The sequence below is a fragment of the Halichoerus grypus genome, chromosome 1 (genome assembly GCF_964656455.1).
Source record: "Halichoerus grypus chromosome 1, mHalGry1.hap1.1, whole genome shotgun sequence".
NCBI lineage: Eukaryota > Metazoa > Chordata > Mammalia > Carnivora > Phocidae > Halichoerus > Halichoerus grypus.
In genome coordinates this window covers 8,802,578-8,822,188 of record NC_135712.1, presented here as the reverse complement: position 1 = coordinate 8,822,188, position 19,611 = coordinate 8,802,578, and the positions used below count along the sequence as shown (strand labels likewise).

At 43.6% G+C, this 19,611-nt stretch overlaps 1 protein-coding gene across 6 annotated transcripts in view; it reads right to left on the bottom strand.

Annotated features, from left to right (window-relative positions):
• HLCS (holocarboxylase synthetase) overlaps nt 1–19,611 on the bottom strand; it is a 227,620-nt gene that overhangs the window by 147,243 nt on the left and 60,766 nt on the right. For all 6 annotated transcript variants that reach the window (XM_078074352.1, XM_078074449.1, XM_078074388.1 and 3 more), the window contains one exon: nt 4,919–5,190. In XM_078074352.1, the coding sequence (XP_077930478.1) occupies nt 4,919–5,190 (272 nt within the window). The remainder of the gene's footprint in view (nt 1–4,918; nt 5,191–19,611) is intronic.

The following is a 19,611-nucleotide window of genomic DNA, read 5'->3' as shown; positions in this document are numbered from 1 at the left end:
CTTTGTGGGTCGATACGGTCCTGTGCGTAGGTCCTAGCCCTAGAATATAAACAAAAATGTCACGAGCGATTTCTGGAAAGAGTCCGTAAGAGTGGAGGCACACCCCTCTCAGCCCCTTCCCCCGCGTACTGGCTAAGACCAGAACATAAATGCCGGGGGCACCTCTCAGACCACTTGCTGAGGGGGGCGGAGCAACTCAACTGCATCCTTAACGCGGGGGGCCGCACGCTGGCGGACCCTGGGCTGCCCATCTCGGCCTCTCTCATTTACGGGACAGAGAAATGAACCCAAACCTCAATCCTGTTTGAAACACTTTAATTCGGGGATACCTGTCTAATCCTAATTGACCCAGAAGCTGGTACCCGAATGGGGTGTGCAAGGCTTCGATCTCACGCATATCACCAGAAATGGGACCTGAGAGAGAGGGAGGGTCATCGGGGCAGGGAACAGTGGAGACCGCTCCCGTCAAACAGCAGCAAAGCATTTGCTAGAAGCCTGGCTTTCTACAGCTTGGGAGGAAGACCATGCAACTGTTAGAAGCGACACCATTATAGGGACTAGCTCTGAACACTCACAACGTCAGTGTTTCCATCCTTGACACTCAGCAAAGTTCACTGAATGAAAGAGACATGATCTCCACAAGAGCTAGTCGGTCTCAAAGGATGGAAAAGAAAACAGATCTGATAAGCGGTCGGCCACCAGCAATCTACGCTGGAGCCTCCGGGGCTGTCCCTGCAGCCCCCGTAGGTGGTAAGACAGACGCTTCACCACAGACAGCCTGCAGCCTTGTGCCAAAGCTGTCATCAAGGGATCACCCACACCACCGTTTCGTTCAGCCAAGGGACCCGCCATCTAACTGGGTGAGAAGGGGATGGGCAGAGTATCAGGGCCTTTAAAAAACCAGAGTTTTTAGGCTAAAAATCTCAACTCGAGATAAGATCTTTGATGGTTATTCACACAGAACCATCAGAGGCCTACTAAAGTTTTCAGAAACATCTATCTCCGCAGAAACCATTAGGCTGACCTAAAAGGCTATGATTTCACCCTAAGAACAGTAATATTCAGACCCCTCGAACCCTCACCAAGAGTGGGTGTCAGAAGCCCATCCCCTCTGATGCACATCTCAATGTCAAGACCCTCCCAAAAGGCAAAGTCATGACCCCAAGGACACCAGGCCAGATGCATGACCAGGAAACCTACCTACTGCCTGTTCAGGGAGTCCTTCCCTGCCCAGGGGATTCCATGGTCCCCATCCCACCCCCACAGCCGGCAGCAGAGAACACGTCTGTTTTAACTAGCAGACTGCCAGACCTCAGTGAGCCACGTCCAGCCCTGACAGAGAAAGTTCCATCCCCAGAGATCCTGAATCTGCTCGAGAGGAAGTAGACTAGTAGAGCTACCTTCCTGGAGGAGGGGGTGAGAGTTTTAGATGGGGCGGGCGGGGGGGGGATACAACACAGATATTTGGGACTGAGGTAGAAATTGCTGGCTGTTCCCCACCGTGGGCTTCCCCCTCCTTTCTTAGGAAGGGAACTCCCAATTTTTAGCTGCAACAAGTCCCCGCAGGTGGGGGGGGAAGGGCAGAGAAAAAAGATTTTAGAAACCTTATAATAAAGATCTATTATCTAACTTAAATTTTACTTCTATTCCAGACCCTGAGGAAAGAGCCACAGAAGTGACAGATATAAAGAGAGAAACATGCATGGAATTCAAACCCAGGCCACACTTTTGAAAATTCTTCTTGCTCTGCATAATACACCTATGGATGTGGTCGGTCCACAGGAACAATTCCATATATGGTAAATTCTGATACGTAGCTTTCTACATGCTGGTATGATCCTGGAGTTTGACTCTGATGACCCTAGGCACTAAAAGATTCTGTATGAAACTGGTTGATACATGTAAAGTACATTGAAGCAGTATCTGAAAGATAAAAGCTTTCAATACATTAGCTAGTATTATTATTATTATTATTATTATCATTATGACCACAATAGACTGTGCTTCCATGAGGAGAGCCCATGTGGGATCAAATATAATATTGGCTATAGACATGGTTTTGGTCTGGGGCACGTGGGTGGCTCAGTCAGTTAAGAGTCTGACTTTTGATTTCGGCTCAGGTCGTGATCGCGGGGTCGTGGGATCAAGCCCCGCATAGGGCTCCCCACTCAGTGCGGAGTCTCCTAGAGAGTCTCTCTCTCTCCCTCTGCCCCTCCGCCTCTGCTCTCACACTCTCTCTCCCTCTCTCTCAAATAAATAAATGTTTAAAAAAAAAAAAGAAAGAAAGAAATGGTTTTGGTCTTACTCTTAGAAAGGAATAAGCCATATTTATCCATCTCATGGTCCCTTTGTGGACAACTGTGAGTTTTCGGCATCAAGGTGACCTCAAGCTCCTTCTCCTAAAAAAGGCTACAGCCCATCCACCCCACCCCACCCCCAGGAACTTCTCAGCAGGCTTGCTGACTCACGAGGCTGCTGTGAGTAACTGTATCTCGCAGCGTTCGGAAGGAAGCCATGCGAGCCGTGCAACAGGACATCTGTATGTTACGGTGAGCAGCCACTATTTATTAATGCGGGATCTGCTCTGTGCCAAGCAGAGGGATTAATCATTAATTATCAAAGCTATTTCATTCTCTGTGCTCTACAGAGACCAGGCAAGAAGAGAAACAAAGACACTTCCTAAATGCCCTTGGAAAAGCCAAAATATTTTTCTCTTCTGTAAAAATAAAAACTCGTAATCCTACAGAAGGTTCTGACTCTGCTATTGTCTGGCTCAGCTACACACTTTTCCAGACTCAAGTTGCTTAAGACAGAATGTAAAAAAAAAAAAAAAAAAAAAAAAGTTCAGTATCAAAAAGGAACTTACCAGTATTCAAGGGTACTAAAGCAGTGTATTTACACGGCATTTTCTTTCTATCCTAAAACACGTGCTCACCAGGATGTAAGGAAACCCAACCATCTGATTACACAGGAGATGGGTCATCCATTCTAGAAGGCTTGCAGCCCTCTTAGTAATCACTGCCCACTACACGAGCTCAGAGACCGTAATTCCAGTGGTTCAAGATCGTCCCAACATAAAATATTCTTCACTTACTGCCCAACAAAAATGGAGAAGTGCCAGTGGTTTTCTTTTTTTTTTAAAGATTTTATTTATTTGAGAGAGAGAGAGCACGAGCAGGAGGAGGGACAGAGGGGGAGAGAGAGAGAGAAGCAGATCTGCCACTGAGCAGGGAGCCTGACGCGGGGCTCGATCCCAGGACCCTGAGATCACGACCTGAGCCAAAGGCAGGTGCCTCACCGACCGAGCCACACAGGCGCCCCATAAAGTACCAGTGTTTTTCTATCTAAATTTAATCTCCCAAAATCCTATGTCAAATGCCGTGTCTGATTTTTTATTTGGAAAATATGACGATAATAGGTCCCCTTTTCAATATAAATAGCGTGCGCTTGAGTAACAAAGGATTATCACAGAGTTTGCGCAAGCAAGTAACAATTGTTCCATATACAAACACAGGCTTTTTCCTTCTCATCGGAGGGCATGGGACTGGGTAGGAGGGGAGGCAGGAGAGGGAAGGGAACACTGAAAAAAAAGTACCTATGACAACACAAAATAACCCAGCAAATAAGAACTGTTCACGGCCATGGCTCCTATGTCCCTCGCGCTACACCCACCTCACTCTACTGATTCCACTCCACGAATGCTTTCTCTACACACTATTCATAGAAAACCGCCAATTCCATGGCTTTGACGATGACAGTCAAGAAAATTCTAAGGTTATCTCATCATTTTATAACAACATATTATCAAATTCCAGAAATGATTAAGAAAGACCAACATATTTCCCTACGGTGAATTATGCATCTAATTGTGCAGTCCCATGAGTGAAAATGCCCAGGAACTGTGAATCCAGTGGGGTGTTTGGTTTTTGTTTTTGTTTTTTAGTTTTACATTCCTGAAATTTTAGTCCCATGTTGAAGGAAGATGCCTTTCTTATTCACTCCCTCTATAAGCCTACTTTTTAAACTATCTCAATATAAGAATATTAATACTAATTTAAGAGTTAAAAAAATTCCTTTCATGTTTGTCATTTTTTAAACTTTAACCAAAGTCCATGAAACAGAAGAAATAAGAAAGAAAACTCAGTAAGAATAAATCTCAAACATCTAAATGGGATTAGAGAGCGCCTGCAAAATGTATTGAATAGGGAGCATATCAAAATGGGTTTCCAAAAGTACGAAGTTTCCAATTCATTTCAACTGAACACAGCTCATATGTCGTTCAAATGTGCTGTCCTAGCCCCCCCACAAAACATCTGGTTACGACAACACAAAAATAAAATGATGGCCTGAGTAATAACACCACTGGGTAAAGATATTTTTCTTTTTTTTTTTTTTTTTTTTGTTTTTTTTTTGTTTTTTTTTTTTTGTTTTTTTTTAAAGATCTTATTTATTTATTTGACAGAGAGAGAGACAGCGAGAGAGGGAACACAAGCAGGGGGAGTGGGAGAGGGAGAAGCAGGCTTCCCGCCGAGCAGGGAGCCCGATGCGGGGCTCGATCCCAGGACCCTGGGATCATGACCTGAGCCGAAGGCAGACGCTTAACGACTGAGCCACCCAGGCGCCCCAAAGATATTTTTCCATAAAGTTTTTTCCGAGGATCATCTGAAAGGTCAACCACTAAGGGAAGGAAGAGGGTCACAATACACAAAATCCCCTTGCTTTCAAATATAAACCTGTGATCAAAGAACATTTTAAAATTTTTCTTCCTACATTTTACCTCTTCTAGGACCACCTTGCTTTGCTAATGGGCTTATTGAGAGTTCCCCTTCGTTTCTACCCCTTCTCCCCCAACGCTGGTCCGACAGGAGACTGCTCTGGACTCCTCTGAGCAGGTGCACAAAGTCTGGCCAGAACTTACCCGTCCAGAAGGTTCATTGTGGTAGGCGTCACTTCGGCAAACAGAATTACTTTTCCAAGTCGCTTTGTCTGCAGATTCTGTCGGTAGATGTCTAAGTTAAAATTTTCTGAAGAGAAGGCCTCCACGTCAGTCACCACAGGTAGAGCCGATGGACTGATTTCTATTTCAGACGTGTACGATGAAAGAAACTTGAGGGAGAGCTTGCTGGATTTTATGACTCCTTCAGGATCCACGTGCTTCCCCAGCCACTGCATAAGAGGATCCCAGATTTCCTGTGTTATAAAGAAATGAAAAGGTCGTAATTTGGCATTACAAGAGGTGATGGTAGCCCTTCCCTAAAAATGCCACTTTGGTAATATAAGTACTTCCTAATTCATGACCAGTAAGAGCTGGAGTAACATATTCCAAACATCTGTGCTATCATACAGTAGACAATAAGTATACGAAATATGCTTATACCATAAAAATACACTTGTCCCTTGAACAATGCAGGTTTGAACTGCGAAGGTCCACTTATGCTCGGGCTTTTTTCAATAAATACAGTGCAGCGCTGTAAATGTATTTTCTCTTCCTTACGCTTTTCCTAATAACCTTTTCATTTCTCTAGCTTACTTTCTTGTAAGGAGACTGTATATAATACACATAGCACACAAAATACGTGTTAATCGACTGACTGTTTATGCCATTGGTAAGGTTTTCAGTCAACAGTATGCTATTGCTAGTTGAGTTTTTGGGGAGTCAAAGTTATATGCTGTGGATTTTCGACCTCCCTGGCAGGGAGCGGGGTGGAGGGGGGGATTCTCCTAATTCCCACACTGTTCGAGGGTCAACCGTAAACTGTTCAGAAGCCAGGATCCAAAGAAATAAATGCACCTTATTAAACTTTCTATCCTACATTATATCATAAATCCTTAAAAGTCTTCTCCGGCTCTAGAGTTCATTAGTAATTCTCTAGTCTGTGCCTTTTGCAGGAAATTTAGAGCTTTAAACTTTCGCCCCTCAAGGAAATTCATTATCCTACCTCGGGAAATACTGTAAAATGCCAGAACAGGAGTCACAGAACACAAGGCCCTAAAATAAGAGCATCCGCTCTCCCCCTCTGGAGGACCTCTACCCCCTCTCCTAGACAAGCTGACCCCCACCAGCCACTGAGAGGTCACCAGCAGGGGGAACGTGACTTTTACATGGGGAAATAATGGGGAACCCAACAGCGGCCTCCACTTTGTCCAAATGTGGGTCCAGGGGGGGTTGGGAGGGAGGCAGAACCTACCAGAAACCTTGCCTAATCCAGAACAGAGCTCTCTATTCCAATCCCTACAACAAGAAGGGGTCTTGGAGCCTCCAGCAGGTTGCAACTTCCTCTCAGGCCGTGGACGCCCCACCCTGGAGGGAGGTCCCTCCAGGGTGGGGTAGGAGGTGGGGCACCAGGGAACTACGGGATCAGGGGAGTCATCACCCTGAGAGGCCAACACCAAATGTATTAAGATCAGAGAGTCACAGTAAACACAGATCTAGGCTCTTAGGCCACCTTCATGCAAATGCTGGGCCTTTCGAAAGAGGAAAGGTGCCCTTCTGTTAACACAGGGTATGCCCCAAAGCTGCATGTGGCTGCAGAGAAGCAGCTTCAAAGATGAAATTTCACTGAACTAAATTCAACTAATGGACCATTAAAATGTACTTCCACTTGACGAAAAATATAGAGGACAGAAGAACAAGTTAAATAACCTCGGGAGGAAGGAATCAGAAGAAATCGAGAAGGTGAGATATTTCACAAAACAAGAATTGGCAAGTCAATGTCACAGGGGCCCCAAAGGCAGAAGGGGGGTGGGAGGGTGAAACCCCGTCTGGATGAGGAAAGACGTGAAAGACACGATCAAATACAGTGAGTGGCTCTTCACCGCATTCTGGTTTGAACAATTGAGCTGGAAGAGACATTTTGAAACAATTGGGAAATTTGAATCTGGACAGCATGGATCAGACAACAAAGATTCACTGTCAGGTCCAGTAGGCATGATAACGGTACCGTGGTGATGTAGAAACACAGCCTTAATGGTAGAAATGTGTATGTGTCATGGTATCTGATGAAGCAAATAAGGCAAAACACTAATAACTGTTAAATTTAGACCATGTGTATTTGGGGTATCTGTCGCACTATTCTCTCTATTCTTCTCTAGATTTTAAAACTATCACAATTAAAAATAAAACAAAATGGGGGCACCTGGGTGGCTCAGGCGGTTAAGCGACTGACTCTCGGTTTCGGCTCACATCACTATCTCAGGGTCATGGGATCGAGCCCCGTGTCGGGCTCTGTTCTCAGTGCGGAGTCTGCTGGTCCCTCTCCCTCCTCTTTTGCCCCTCTCCCCACTCACACACACACTCTTTCTCTCAAATAAATAAATAAAATCTTTTAAAAAAGTAAAAAAAAAGATAAAACAACACACACACACAAATGGTAAAATAAATACTGACTATTATAAAAATATCAGATTCAACTAAAATGTTTTGTCAATCCATTCATGCGACAAATATGATATTATGGGGTGCCTACCACCATATGGTAGACTTTCTTATAGGTTCTGGACGTTCAGTAGTGAACAAAGGAGCCAAAGTTCCCATCCTCAAAAGGCTTATATCCTAGCACGGGAGTCAGATCATTTTTATAAAAATTCATCAGCACAAGACATAGAATGTTAGTCGTAAGTGCCAAGGAAGAGACGATAAGCAGAGAAGAGAGATAAGAAGTGTTGGAGGTAGGCCATCGTGGGGAGGGCAGATGAACCCTGGGGGGAAGGAAGAAAGGAGGGTGGGACAATGTAACCCACACAAGCCCATAGCTCTTCTCTACTTACATAGAGGATTCCAAGGAGGAGCAGAGGCCCAAACGGGAGCATGAAGGAGGGAAGTGCCCAGAACGCAGAGAAAGCCAGGAGGAGGCCAAGGAGCCCAGAGGACAGAGGCAGAGGGGCACCCACGCCGTGGAAGGCCTGAAGGGCCACAGCAGGGACTGGGGCTTTCACTCTGGGGGCAATGAGGAGCCCTGGAGGCTTCGGGAAAGGGAGTGTGGTGACCTCCCGTGGTCACAGTCACCGCAGGATCACTCACTCAGCAAACTGCCCTGAGCACAGATTAAGGGGGAGCAAACACATGGGAGCAGACAGCAGTCAGGAAGCCTCTGAAGCTCCCAGGAGGGAGATGCTAACACCTGGACAGGTGTCACAGCGGCCATGAGACTGACGTAGAGGCCGCAAGATGCGCTGACAGATCAGCCTTGGGATGTCAGAGGGAATGGGGAGTCAAAAATGAGCCCAAGCAACCAATTCAGCCAACTTTATGTGTAAGACAAGGAAATAAAGGCTTACTTCTCTTAAAAAAAAAAAAAAAATGAGCCCAACATTTCTGGCCTAAGCACCTGGAAGGATGGAGCTGCCCCCGGAAATACTGAGTGGGGAGGGAAGGAACAGGTGTGGACCGGAAGAGCCGGTTCTGGGCACATCACATGTGAGACACTGGTTAGAAACACACAGAGGCAGCGAATAAGCAGCAGGACACGTGAGTCAGGGATCTAGGGGAGAGGTCCACACCGAGGACATAAATGTGGGGATCTCCAGACTGCGGATGATAATCTGAAGGCAGGAGACAGGCTGAGAGCAATGAGGGTGTGACTGCAGATGAAAAGTGGGTTGCACCAGTTTCCTGGGGCTGCCACTACAAAGTGCCACAGACTGCGGGGCTTAGACAGCAGAAATCTACCCTCCCACAGTTCCAGAGGCTGGAAGTCCAAAATCAAGGCGTCGGCAGGGCCACGCTCCCTCTGAAGGCTCTAGGAGAGAATCTGTTCTAGGCTTCTCTCCTGGCTTCTGGTGTTGCTGGCCATCCTTGCCTCCCTTCCCTGCGTCTGTGTCTCCTGTCCTCTTCTTCAAAGGACACTAGCCATATTGGATGAGGGCCAGCCCTAGTGACCTCATCTTAACTGGATTATGTCTGCAAAGACCTTATTTCCAAATAAGGACACCTTCACAGGTTCTGGAGATTAGGACTTCAATGTACGTTCTGGGGGGACAAAATTCAACCCACACTTCGCACTGAGTTGTGAGCTTCTAGGCCAGGCTTATCCTGGCCTGGTCAGGCTAAGCATAGACCAAATGGGTGTCAATGCTTAGATGTCAGGGAGATGAGGAGGAGTCTGCAAAGGACACTGAGAAGGCAAAGGAAAATCAAGTGCGCATGCATAGGGTGTGGGAGCTCCCTGGGAATTTTGGGGTCCAGTTTCACAGGCGGCTAAGAGACAGGAAGATGATGGTAGGGCAGTAAGAAGAGGGCTGAGCAGTAACCACTGGACTCTGCAAGGCAGAGCCCATCGGGTGCAGGCAAGTCTGATGTTATTAGGGGAAGGAAAGAAACCACAGACTCCAAGAACAAAACTTTGGCAAGGAGTTTCCTCTAGGGGAAAAAAAGACGGGGGCAGTGGCTACAGGGAGGAAGGGAGTCCTCCAAACAGGTATGGTTTGGTTAAATGAGAGAAATAACAGCATGTATTTTAATGATGATGTGAATTGTCCGATCCAGAAAGGTAACAGGTGAACAGGTGAGGACTGGATCCCGATGCTCAAGCAAAAAGGTCAGCTTCAGGAGCAGAGCCCTCCAGCACTGGGATGGACAGGGTTCCACATCGCCTGCTTCCAGGAACCAGACACCAGCCTGCTTCCCCACTGGGTTGCAGCCCTCCCTCACCCCTGCTGGCTGCACAGCCATCCAGGACAGCCCTGGGAACCCATCTATGCTACCACGATTCTGCTCCCAGGCTGGCAGGGAGGTAGGAAGGAGACCCGAGCTGAAGGCTGCTGACATCATCTTTGGATTCCTTCTGTTTTTTTACTCAATAAATAAACAGCAAGATCATCAACTAAGAGTGAAAAGGAAGAAAGAGGTTTGAGAAGGCAGAGTGAGAAAATGAGGAAAGCAGGGAAAATAGAAGGAGCAAGTGGAAGTGTTCAGGGTCCACTCCAGGTTAGTGTTTCTGAATTCAGAGTGAGCAGGTGACCCAATGTTGTGCTTCTATCCAGCCACACTCAGCTACAGAGCTACATGGAATAGGCTCAGAGGAAGCTGAGGGGTACATAAAGCAGCAAAGTAGCTGACCTACTGCAAAGGAGGCCCTGATAGAGATATAAAGATAAATAATAGGATAAGCCTGGCCTAGAAGCTCACAACTCAGTGCGAAGGACAGCAAGAGGAGCACTCCAGGACAAAACAGGAGAGGACAGTTCCAGAGGGAAAAGCAAAGTGCCCAGGAGGAGTGCAAAATAGGAAATGCTTCTGTTTGAACAAGCACCAGAAGTTGTCAGAAGTGAGCTGAAGTGAGCTACCAGAAGCTACAGCCCTAACTTTCCATCTTTGCATGAAGAACTAAGATAAATTTTATTTTTTTAAAGATTTTATTTATTTATTTATTTATTTATTTGAAAGAGAGAGCACATAAGCAGGGGGGAGCGGCAGAGGGAGAAGCAGGCTCCCTGCCAAGCGGGGAGCCCGATGATGCAGGGCTTGATCCCAGGACCCCAGGATCATGACCTGAGCCCAAGGCAGCTGCCTAACCGACTGAGCCACCCAGGCAACCAACTGAGTCACCCAGGCGCCCCTCAAGATAAATTTTAAACCGAATAATCCCTGTTCACTGTTATTTCTTTGATATAAATTCTACTGGAGGAAGAAGACAAAATGAATAAATAACATACAAAAGTAACCCTCTGTTATGGACTAAACATTTGTGTGCGCCGCCCCCCCCACCGAATTCACATTGAAATTGAAATCCCCAAGGTGATGGCATTAGGAGGTGGGTGGAGCTCTCCTGAATGGGATATGGGAATGGCCCTAATAAAAGCAACTCCAGAAAGATCCTTCACCTTCTCCACCAAGCAGGGGCACAGCAAAAAGACAGCTCTCTCACCCCAATAGAGGGTTCTCACCAGAACCAAACATGCCAGCAACCTTGATCTCAGACGTGGAGACTCCAGAAGTGTGAGAAATAAATGTCTGTTGTTTATAAACCACCTGGTCTATGCTATTCTGTTTTAGCAGCCTGAACTAAGATACCTCCAAACCTCACATCTGGCCATTAGTTATAACAAATGCCTTAAACTTTGGTCAATGCCCTTAAGACATAAAGCGAACAGATCTGAATTGCCTTTATCAAGTTCCCCAGGACAGTCAGATGTCACAAAGGCATCACAAAGGCTAATGACACATACCGGTGAATAGGTTAAATCACAGAAATAAAGGGAAAATAATCCAGATAACAAGTATTTCTTAACTAACTGCAGTTTTCATTAACTCAAGCAGAGAGTTAAAGGGTTATTCAGCAGCTACAGGCAATGTAAATTTCCATTCGAAGTCGATGAAACCAAAAAGAAACAGCTAGCACCAGGTAACACTTTCAGAACGGGAATAAAGCAGGGAATCTCCTCTGGAGTGAATTATCCAACTGGCCACCTATACGTCATTCATCTAAGAAATACATATGGAGCACCCAGTATGTCTCAAAAATAGTACCACAGCATAAAGAAGGGCGGAAGGACAGGTATGTTTACGTATGACTACAACCTACAACCTAGTGACAAGTGCTTAAAAAATGCATTCAAACTAGTTAAATATACACATCCTTTGGCAAAGTGGGTCAACCTGACCCCTCAAATGTAACCACTTATTCTTATTTGCATACAAGTTAGGAGCCAGATTCTCAAGGAATTACATTATCACTTTATGTCTACTAATCACTAAAGTAATATCCCCAATTATTTGTTTTTGAAAGCAATACTTAAGAGATGCACAAACATGCAAAATAAAATCGATGAAAGCAAGGCACAGGGGGTTTTGTTCTTACACGTCTTTCACATACTCTCTCAAGACTTACCCAGAGCCAAAGAAATTACGCAGAACAAAGATAATCTAAAAGATATAAAATGAGACCTGGAACCTCTTAAGAGGGATGACTGTATACCACCTATAATTCTCCTAAGTATTTATATTCACTGTAGTGAAATACAACTTAAGTCATCAAGTAAAACTGAGTACACAAGACACACTTAGGCTCCTCCTCCCATCATCCCTGGACAAAGGAATAAAATTCTGGTTGCAAGACATATCAAAATTACTACCTGTTTGACGCCCATCTGCCTGATACGTCCTCTCAGATGCACTCAAGTTACTGCAGAAGTAGCTGCTAACATATGTAGGAAAAAAAGAATTCATTCATGATTCTTGGCTTAACTCTACTAATGACAACCAATGCCGTATGGAAATGCCACTCCCAAATCTATCATTTTTTGAATTCAAATACCGGACTGTAGCAAAAATGTCACTTCTTTAGGGAAGACTTCTCTGACCCACAACCCTCCCAATCTACATTAGAACTCTTATTCATAAACAGTGACTTTATAGCAATTATCAAATTGCAATTCTATAATTTATATAACCATTTATTCAATGTCCCACTGTCTTGCTAGAATGTAACCTCCATAAAGACAGCATATACACATTTCTGTCTTGCTCCCAACTGTATCCATGGCAGCCAGCACCAGATCTGGCAAATAGCCCATGCTTAATAAGCATTCATTATACAAATGCACATTAAATTCCTTCTGAAGAAAACTCCACCAGTTACATATATATATCTGTATTCCAAGAGGTAAAATGCAAAAAAGGCACCAATAAGCAACGGTCTTGATACGGATACATAAGCCTCAAAAAGAAATCTGAAATCTTTGAAAGCTGCTTCAGTCCTATTGAAAACAAAACAACTGCTATCAAATTTCACCACAATGAAATTCATAAAAGCCTCCTAATTAGTGTTATTTTGTTAACATTTAAACCACAAGAATTTAGTATTTACCTTTCTCTAAGATTTCAAGCTTATTGAATACAACTCAGGTGAAACCAAAAACTGAATGTTTTATAGTCACATAAATGCTGGCCCTTTGAATTAGCCACAGCAGTAGGGTAACACTAGCCAATCTCAAAAAAGGTGAATATGGCTTTATTTCTTATTGGGACATGTTGCATACAACAGGAAAACCCCAAGGAATCCACACACAAAAAAGCACTTGACTAGGAAGTGAGCTTAGCAAGGTTGCAAAATACAAGGTCAATATACAAAAATTGGGTGTATTTCTATATACTAGCAATGAATACTTGGAGTCTGAATTTTTTTTTTAAATACCATTTTCAATGGCGTCGATAAATCTGAAACATTTAGGGATAAATTAAACAAAATGTGTGAGACCTGTACACTTAAAACTACAAAACACTCCTGAATTAAAAATTTTAAAAGCCCTAAATAATTGAAGAGATATACCATGTTCATGGATCAGGAAACACAACACAGTTAAGATGTCAATTCTTCTCCAAATTGATTTATGGATTCAGTGCAATCCCAATCAAAATCCCAGGCATTTTTTGTAGAAATTGGTAAGTTGATTCTAAAACTTGCACAGAAAGGGAAAAGACCTAGAATGGCCAAACAAATTTGGGAAGAAAAGAGTTGGAAGTCTTACAAAATCTGATTTCAAGACTTATCCTAAAACTGCAGCAATCAAGACAGTATGATATTAGTATACAGATACAGATTGCTGAAAAGGAATAGAGGCCAGAAATAGAGCCACACACACATATTCAATTGATTTTTGACAAAAGCACCAGGGTAATTCACTTGATAAAGGATCATCATTCTTTCTTTCTTTGATATTTTACTTATTTATTTGTCAGAGAGAGAGAGAGAGAGAGCACACAAGCAGGGGAATCAGCAGGCAGAGGGAGAAGCAGGCTCCCCGCTGAGCAGGGAGCCCAATGCGGGACTCGATCCCAGAACCCTGGGATCATGACCTGAGCCGAAGGCAGACACTTAACCGACTGAGCCACCCAGGCGTCCCAGGATCATCTTTCAAAACACAGTGCTGAAACAACTGAACATCCATATGCAAAAAACAAAACAAGACATAACAAAGGTGACCCTTACACCTTCTAGGTACACAAAACTTGAAATGAATTGCAGACCAAAATATGAAACTTCCAAAATAAAATAAATGAGAGAAACTTTCCGACCTTGGGACAGGTAAAGCCCTTCTCAAATAAATCAAAAGCATGAACCAGAAAAGAAGAAAATAATAAGCTGGATTTCATTAAAATTAAGAATTGCTGCTCACTGGGGCACCTGGTGGCTCAGCTGGTTAAGCATCTGCCTTCAGCTCAGGTCATGATCTCAGGGTCCTGGGATTGAGCCCTGCATCGGGCTCCTTGCTCAGCGGGGAGCCGGCTTCTCCCTCTGCCTGCCGCACCCCCTGCTTGTGCTCTCTCTTTCTCTGCCAAATAAATAAATAAAATCTTTAAAAAAAAAATTGCTGCTCATCAACAGATAATGTTAAGAAAAATGAAAAGACAACAGACTGAGAGAAACTATTCTCAATACATATATCTGGCAAAAGATTTGAATCCGTAACATAGGAAGAACTCTTAAATCAGAATTATAAGAAAACCAACAATTCAACATAGAACATCAGTGACAAGATTTGAACAGACACCGCCCAAAAGAAAACATCAGCTGGCCAACGAGCACATGAAAAACTGCTTAGCATCATTTGTCACCAGGGAAATGCAAATTAAAACCACAATGAGCTACCACGACACACCCACTAGAATGGATTAAATTTTAAATTCGGACAATATCTAGTATTGGCAAAGAAGTGATAACTGGAACTTTTGAAGATTACTGATGTCAATATAAAATGGTACAATGAGGGGCGCCTGCATGGCTCAGTCGGGTAAGCGTCTGACTCCTGATTTCAGCTTAGGTCATGGTCTCAGGGTCATGAGATGGAGCCCGATATCGGGCTCCACACTCAGCAGGGAGTCTGCATCTCTCTCTCTCCCTCTCTCTTTGCCCCTCTCCCTACTCATGCTCTCTTTCTCTCCCTCTCTCTCTCTCTCAAATAAATAAATAAATCTTTTTAAAAATGGTACAGTGATTCTGGAAAACAAGTTGGCAGTTTCTTACTAAATTAAACACACACTTACCATATGACCCAGAAATTCTATTCCTAAGTATTTACCCAAGAGAAATAAAAACACACATCCACACAAAGACTTGTACATGAATGGTCATAGCATAACTTTACTTACAATAGCCAAAAATTACAAACAACCCAAATGTCCACTAACAGATGAATGGGTAAATAAGTTATGGCTTATCCATATGATGCAAACACTATGTGGCAATAAAAAGGAATGAACTACTCATCTATGCAACAACATGGATGAATCTCAAAATCATAATGCTGGTTTTTAAAAAAGAGAAGACAAAGCAGAGTATATACGGTATGATTTAATTCAGATGAAACTTCAAAAAAGACCAACAATGAATCATGGAACACTACATCAAAAACTAATGATGTACTATATGGTGACTAACATAACATAGTAAAAAAAAAAAAAAAAAAGACCAATTTAATCTATGTAGTGATAGAAAGCAGATCCAAGACTGCTGACGTTGGTCATGGGGGTGCAGAGTGAATGATGGCTGACTGAGGAAAAGAAGGAGGGAATCTTGTAGGATACTGGAATGTTCTATATCTTGACTGTAATGGTGGTTACTCAGACATATACATTAACAAACCCTACACTGAAATGGGTGCATTTTCTTGAATATAAATCATATTTAAGTTGATTTTTTTGAAAAAAATGTAAATAATAACAAGCTCCTACAACACTAAACGATAACTAAAGTCCATGAGACTCCACAGTCACTCACGCCCAAAAAAACACCAGTATCCCAACTTCTGAAGAAATGAATGCTTACTTTTACACTGAGTGCAAATACACAGGAGTGGCTACTCTAAGGTTAGTTAACATATTGTAACCTCTGCTACGGGCAGTGCAACCAAGATCAGAGGCGTACAATATTCTGTGTCACATCACATTAGAGCATTTCACCCCATCTCTCGTCCTATCTGCTACGTCCACCCATCTAGCAAGATCCACTGGGTGAAATGCAGCCACACCTCTAACTCAGCGATGGATTCAAAATATTTATTGCCATCTGTTTGTGTGCGGGTGCTCCTTTTCCCAAGAAACACCAAATAACTGATCTTAACCAATAAAGGTTTTCTATCTCAGAGAACATTTGCCTCATTGTAAATAATCGAATTAGTTGTGCTTCACTCATAACAGTGTCCGTTGCTAGGCAACCAGAAGAGGGCAAATCAGAAAATGAAGCCACAGAGACATGGAATACAAGCTCTTTTTATGGGTGTCTCATGCTCTGTTAAATACTCTCAGGAAAACAGGAGCAGATATTCTTCTACTCTCACAGAATTTTTTTTTTTTAAGATTTTATTTATTTATTTGACAGAGAGAGAGATAGCGAGAGCAGGAACACAAGCAAGGAGAATGGGAGAGGGAGAAGCAGGCTTCCTGTCGAGCAGGGAGCCCAATGCGGGGCTCAATCCCCGGACCCTGGGATCATGACCTGAGCCGAAGGCAGACACTTAACGACTGAGCCACCCAGGCGCCCTCACAGAATTTATATGAAGCGACCCAATTCTTGGTATTAGTATTTTCCGAACAAAATATTCACAGCCAATTTCACATTGACTCAGTGTCTTCGCGCAAGTGACCAAGGCACACAGCGTAGCGGATCTTTATAATCAAAAGATGTCCCTCCTGGAAGAGCAGGACAGTTTTTGGTCCTGACCTCATTTAAGGCAGGGATTGCTCATTTGGCAGCTTCAGGGTGGACTTTTATTCTGAGCACCAGTACCAAGCAGAGCAGGGTCTAAGATGTGTTCTCCTCCTTACCTGACTGGTCCCCTATGCAGATGCTTCTGTCCCAGCCCCACTGACCCCACTGCAGTCTGATCATCCCTAGCCTAACTTGTCCAGATTCCTCTTTGGATAGCATTGCATCCCAGTCTGGGTTCCCAAGACCCCTGCCTTCCTGTGTCCCCAAATATGCTCAGCCACCAGTCCTAAGCATTGTTACCCCAGAATGAATGGACTGGACCTGGAGGGGCTTGTAGCTTTAGTGACACACTGCTGAAACCAATCCATCCCCACAAGCATCCAGGTCACCCACTGCCAAAAGACACCCACAGGCCAAAATGAACCCACAGATGTCTTTTATTTGGGCCACTCATTTTGAACTAGTTGCTAACTCTTAAAAATCACGACATTTCACATTAAATATCCTGTTGCTTTGGAATAAATGGAAAATCCTTCCCACATGGCAGTAACTGGTTGGGGCCAAGCAGCACGGCCCTCATTACTTGGGGACACACTCTCCCGCTGGAATCTCAGATGCCACCTCTTCTTCCCCATAGGCATTTGGGTTGGAGACCACTCATCTTGGTCCTATATCAAGTCTGGCATCAATGAAGCAGGATCTCCCATGGGGCCCTCGATGATGCTTCTTTCCAGTTAGGTTCATCTTAATTCCTCAGAGTGAGTCTAGTGATACTGAGTCTCAAGATAGAAGGGGTCCAATTTGACAGGTCCTCAAAAGTAAAAGGAGTATTAACACATGGTCCAGCAATTCCATTCCCAGATGTATACCCAAAAGAAGTGAAAGCAGGGACACAAACAGATACTTGAACACCAATGTTCACAGTAACATTGTTCACAATAGCCAAGTAGAAATAATCCAAGTGTCGACAGCCGAATCAACAGACAAACGGACAAATGAAATGTGGTTTATGCATACAATGGAGTATTAATTAAACCACACAAAGGAATGAAGTTCTGATAGATGCCATGTCATGAATGGACCTTAAAAACATGATGCTAAGTGAAATAAGCCAGATGCAAAAGGACAAATACCATGATTCTATTTATGTGAAATATCTAGCACAGGCAAATTCACAGAAACAGAGTAGAAGAGAGGTTATCAGGAGCTGAGGCGAGAAAGGAATGGGGAGTCATTGATTAATGGGTACAGAGTTCCTGTTTGGTGTGATGACAGTTTTGGAAATAGACAGTGGTAATGTTTACACAACCTTGTGAAAGAAATTAAGGCCACTAAATTCTACACTTAAAAATGGTTAAGCGCGGGGGCAGAGCAAGATGGCGGAGGAGTAGGAGACCTGGATTTTGTCTGGTCTCAGGAATTCAGCTGGATAGGGATCAAACCATTCTGAACCCCTACGAACTCAACAGGAGATCGAAGAAAAGAATAGCAGCAACTCTCTGAACAGAAAAGCAACCACTTTCTGGAAGGGACCCAACAAGCGGCAGATCCGGGGAGACTCCCCTTCCTCCCCGGGGAGGAGCGGCACGGGAGCGCACCGCAGAGATCTGCTGGGTTTGGAGACTCCACATGGGGTCGGGTGCCAGAGATAGAAATGCTCAGTCACAGGCCGGGTGAGCACAGAATGCGGCCGGAGACCGGGGAGGCGGGAGTGAGTGACTGCTTTTCTCCAGAGGCTCACTGAGGAACCGGACCCCGAGTTCTCGGCTCCTCCGGGGCGGAGATTGGGAGGCCGCCATTTTCACTCTCGGCCTCCAAAGCTGTAGGGAAAGCTTACAGGGAACAAAAGCTCCGGAGAGCAAACCCGAGCAGATGACTTAGCCCGGACTGGCAAGGGCGGGGCAATTCCGCCTCCGGCAAAGACATTTGGGAACCACGCCAACAGGCCCCTCCCCCAGAAGATCCCCAAGAACAGCCAGCCAAGACCAAGTTTACCGATCAATGAGAACGGCAGAACTCCAGCGCGAGGGGAATAATGCACATAGAATCCATGGTTTTTTTACCATGATTCTTTAGTCTTTCAAAGTTAATTTTTTAAATTTTCTTTTTTTCTTTTTTTTTTAATTTTTCTTTTTTTCTTTTTTTTTTTAATTTTTCTTTTTCCTTTTATCAACCAACATCTTACCATTCCCTTTTTTAAAAAATCTTTTTTTTATTTTTCATTCTTAGAGTCATATTCTATCCCTTCATAGTAGTTACCCTTATTTTTGGTATATATATATAAGTTGTTCTCTCTTTAACATTTTGAGATACAGTTTCTTCTAACAGATCAAAATATACCCTAAATCACCAGCATATGACTTTGTTCTACTCTCCTGCCTGATCACATTCTCTCCCTTTTTTTCTTTCTTTCTTTTTCTTTAAATCCTCTTCTTTCTTTTTTCAAACAACTTCTTATCAATTCCTTTTATAAAATTTTTTATAATTTTCATCTTTACAGTCATATTCCATCCCTTCATCATATCAACCCTTATTTTTGTACATATATAAGTTTTTCTTTCTTTAAAATTTTGGGAGGCGCTTTCTTCTAACAGACCAAAATACACCCAAAATCTAGTGTGTGGTACTGATCTATGCACCAGACTGATCATATCTGATCATATTCTGTTTTTTTTTGTTTTGTTCTGTTTTTGTTTGTTTTTATCTTTTTCTTTTTCCTTTCTTTCCCTTTCTTTTCCCCCAGCTTCAGGTCTTTTCTGATTTGTTTAGAGTATATTTTCTGGGGACGTTGTTACCCTGTTAGCATTTTGTTCTCTCATTCATCTATTCTCCTCTAGACAAAATGACAAGACGGAAAAAATCACCTCAACAAAAAGAACAAGAGGTAGTACCGACTGCCAGGGACCTACTCAATACGGACATTAGTACGATGTCGGATCTAGAGTTCAGAATCATGACTTTTAAA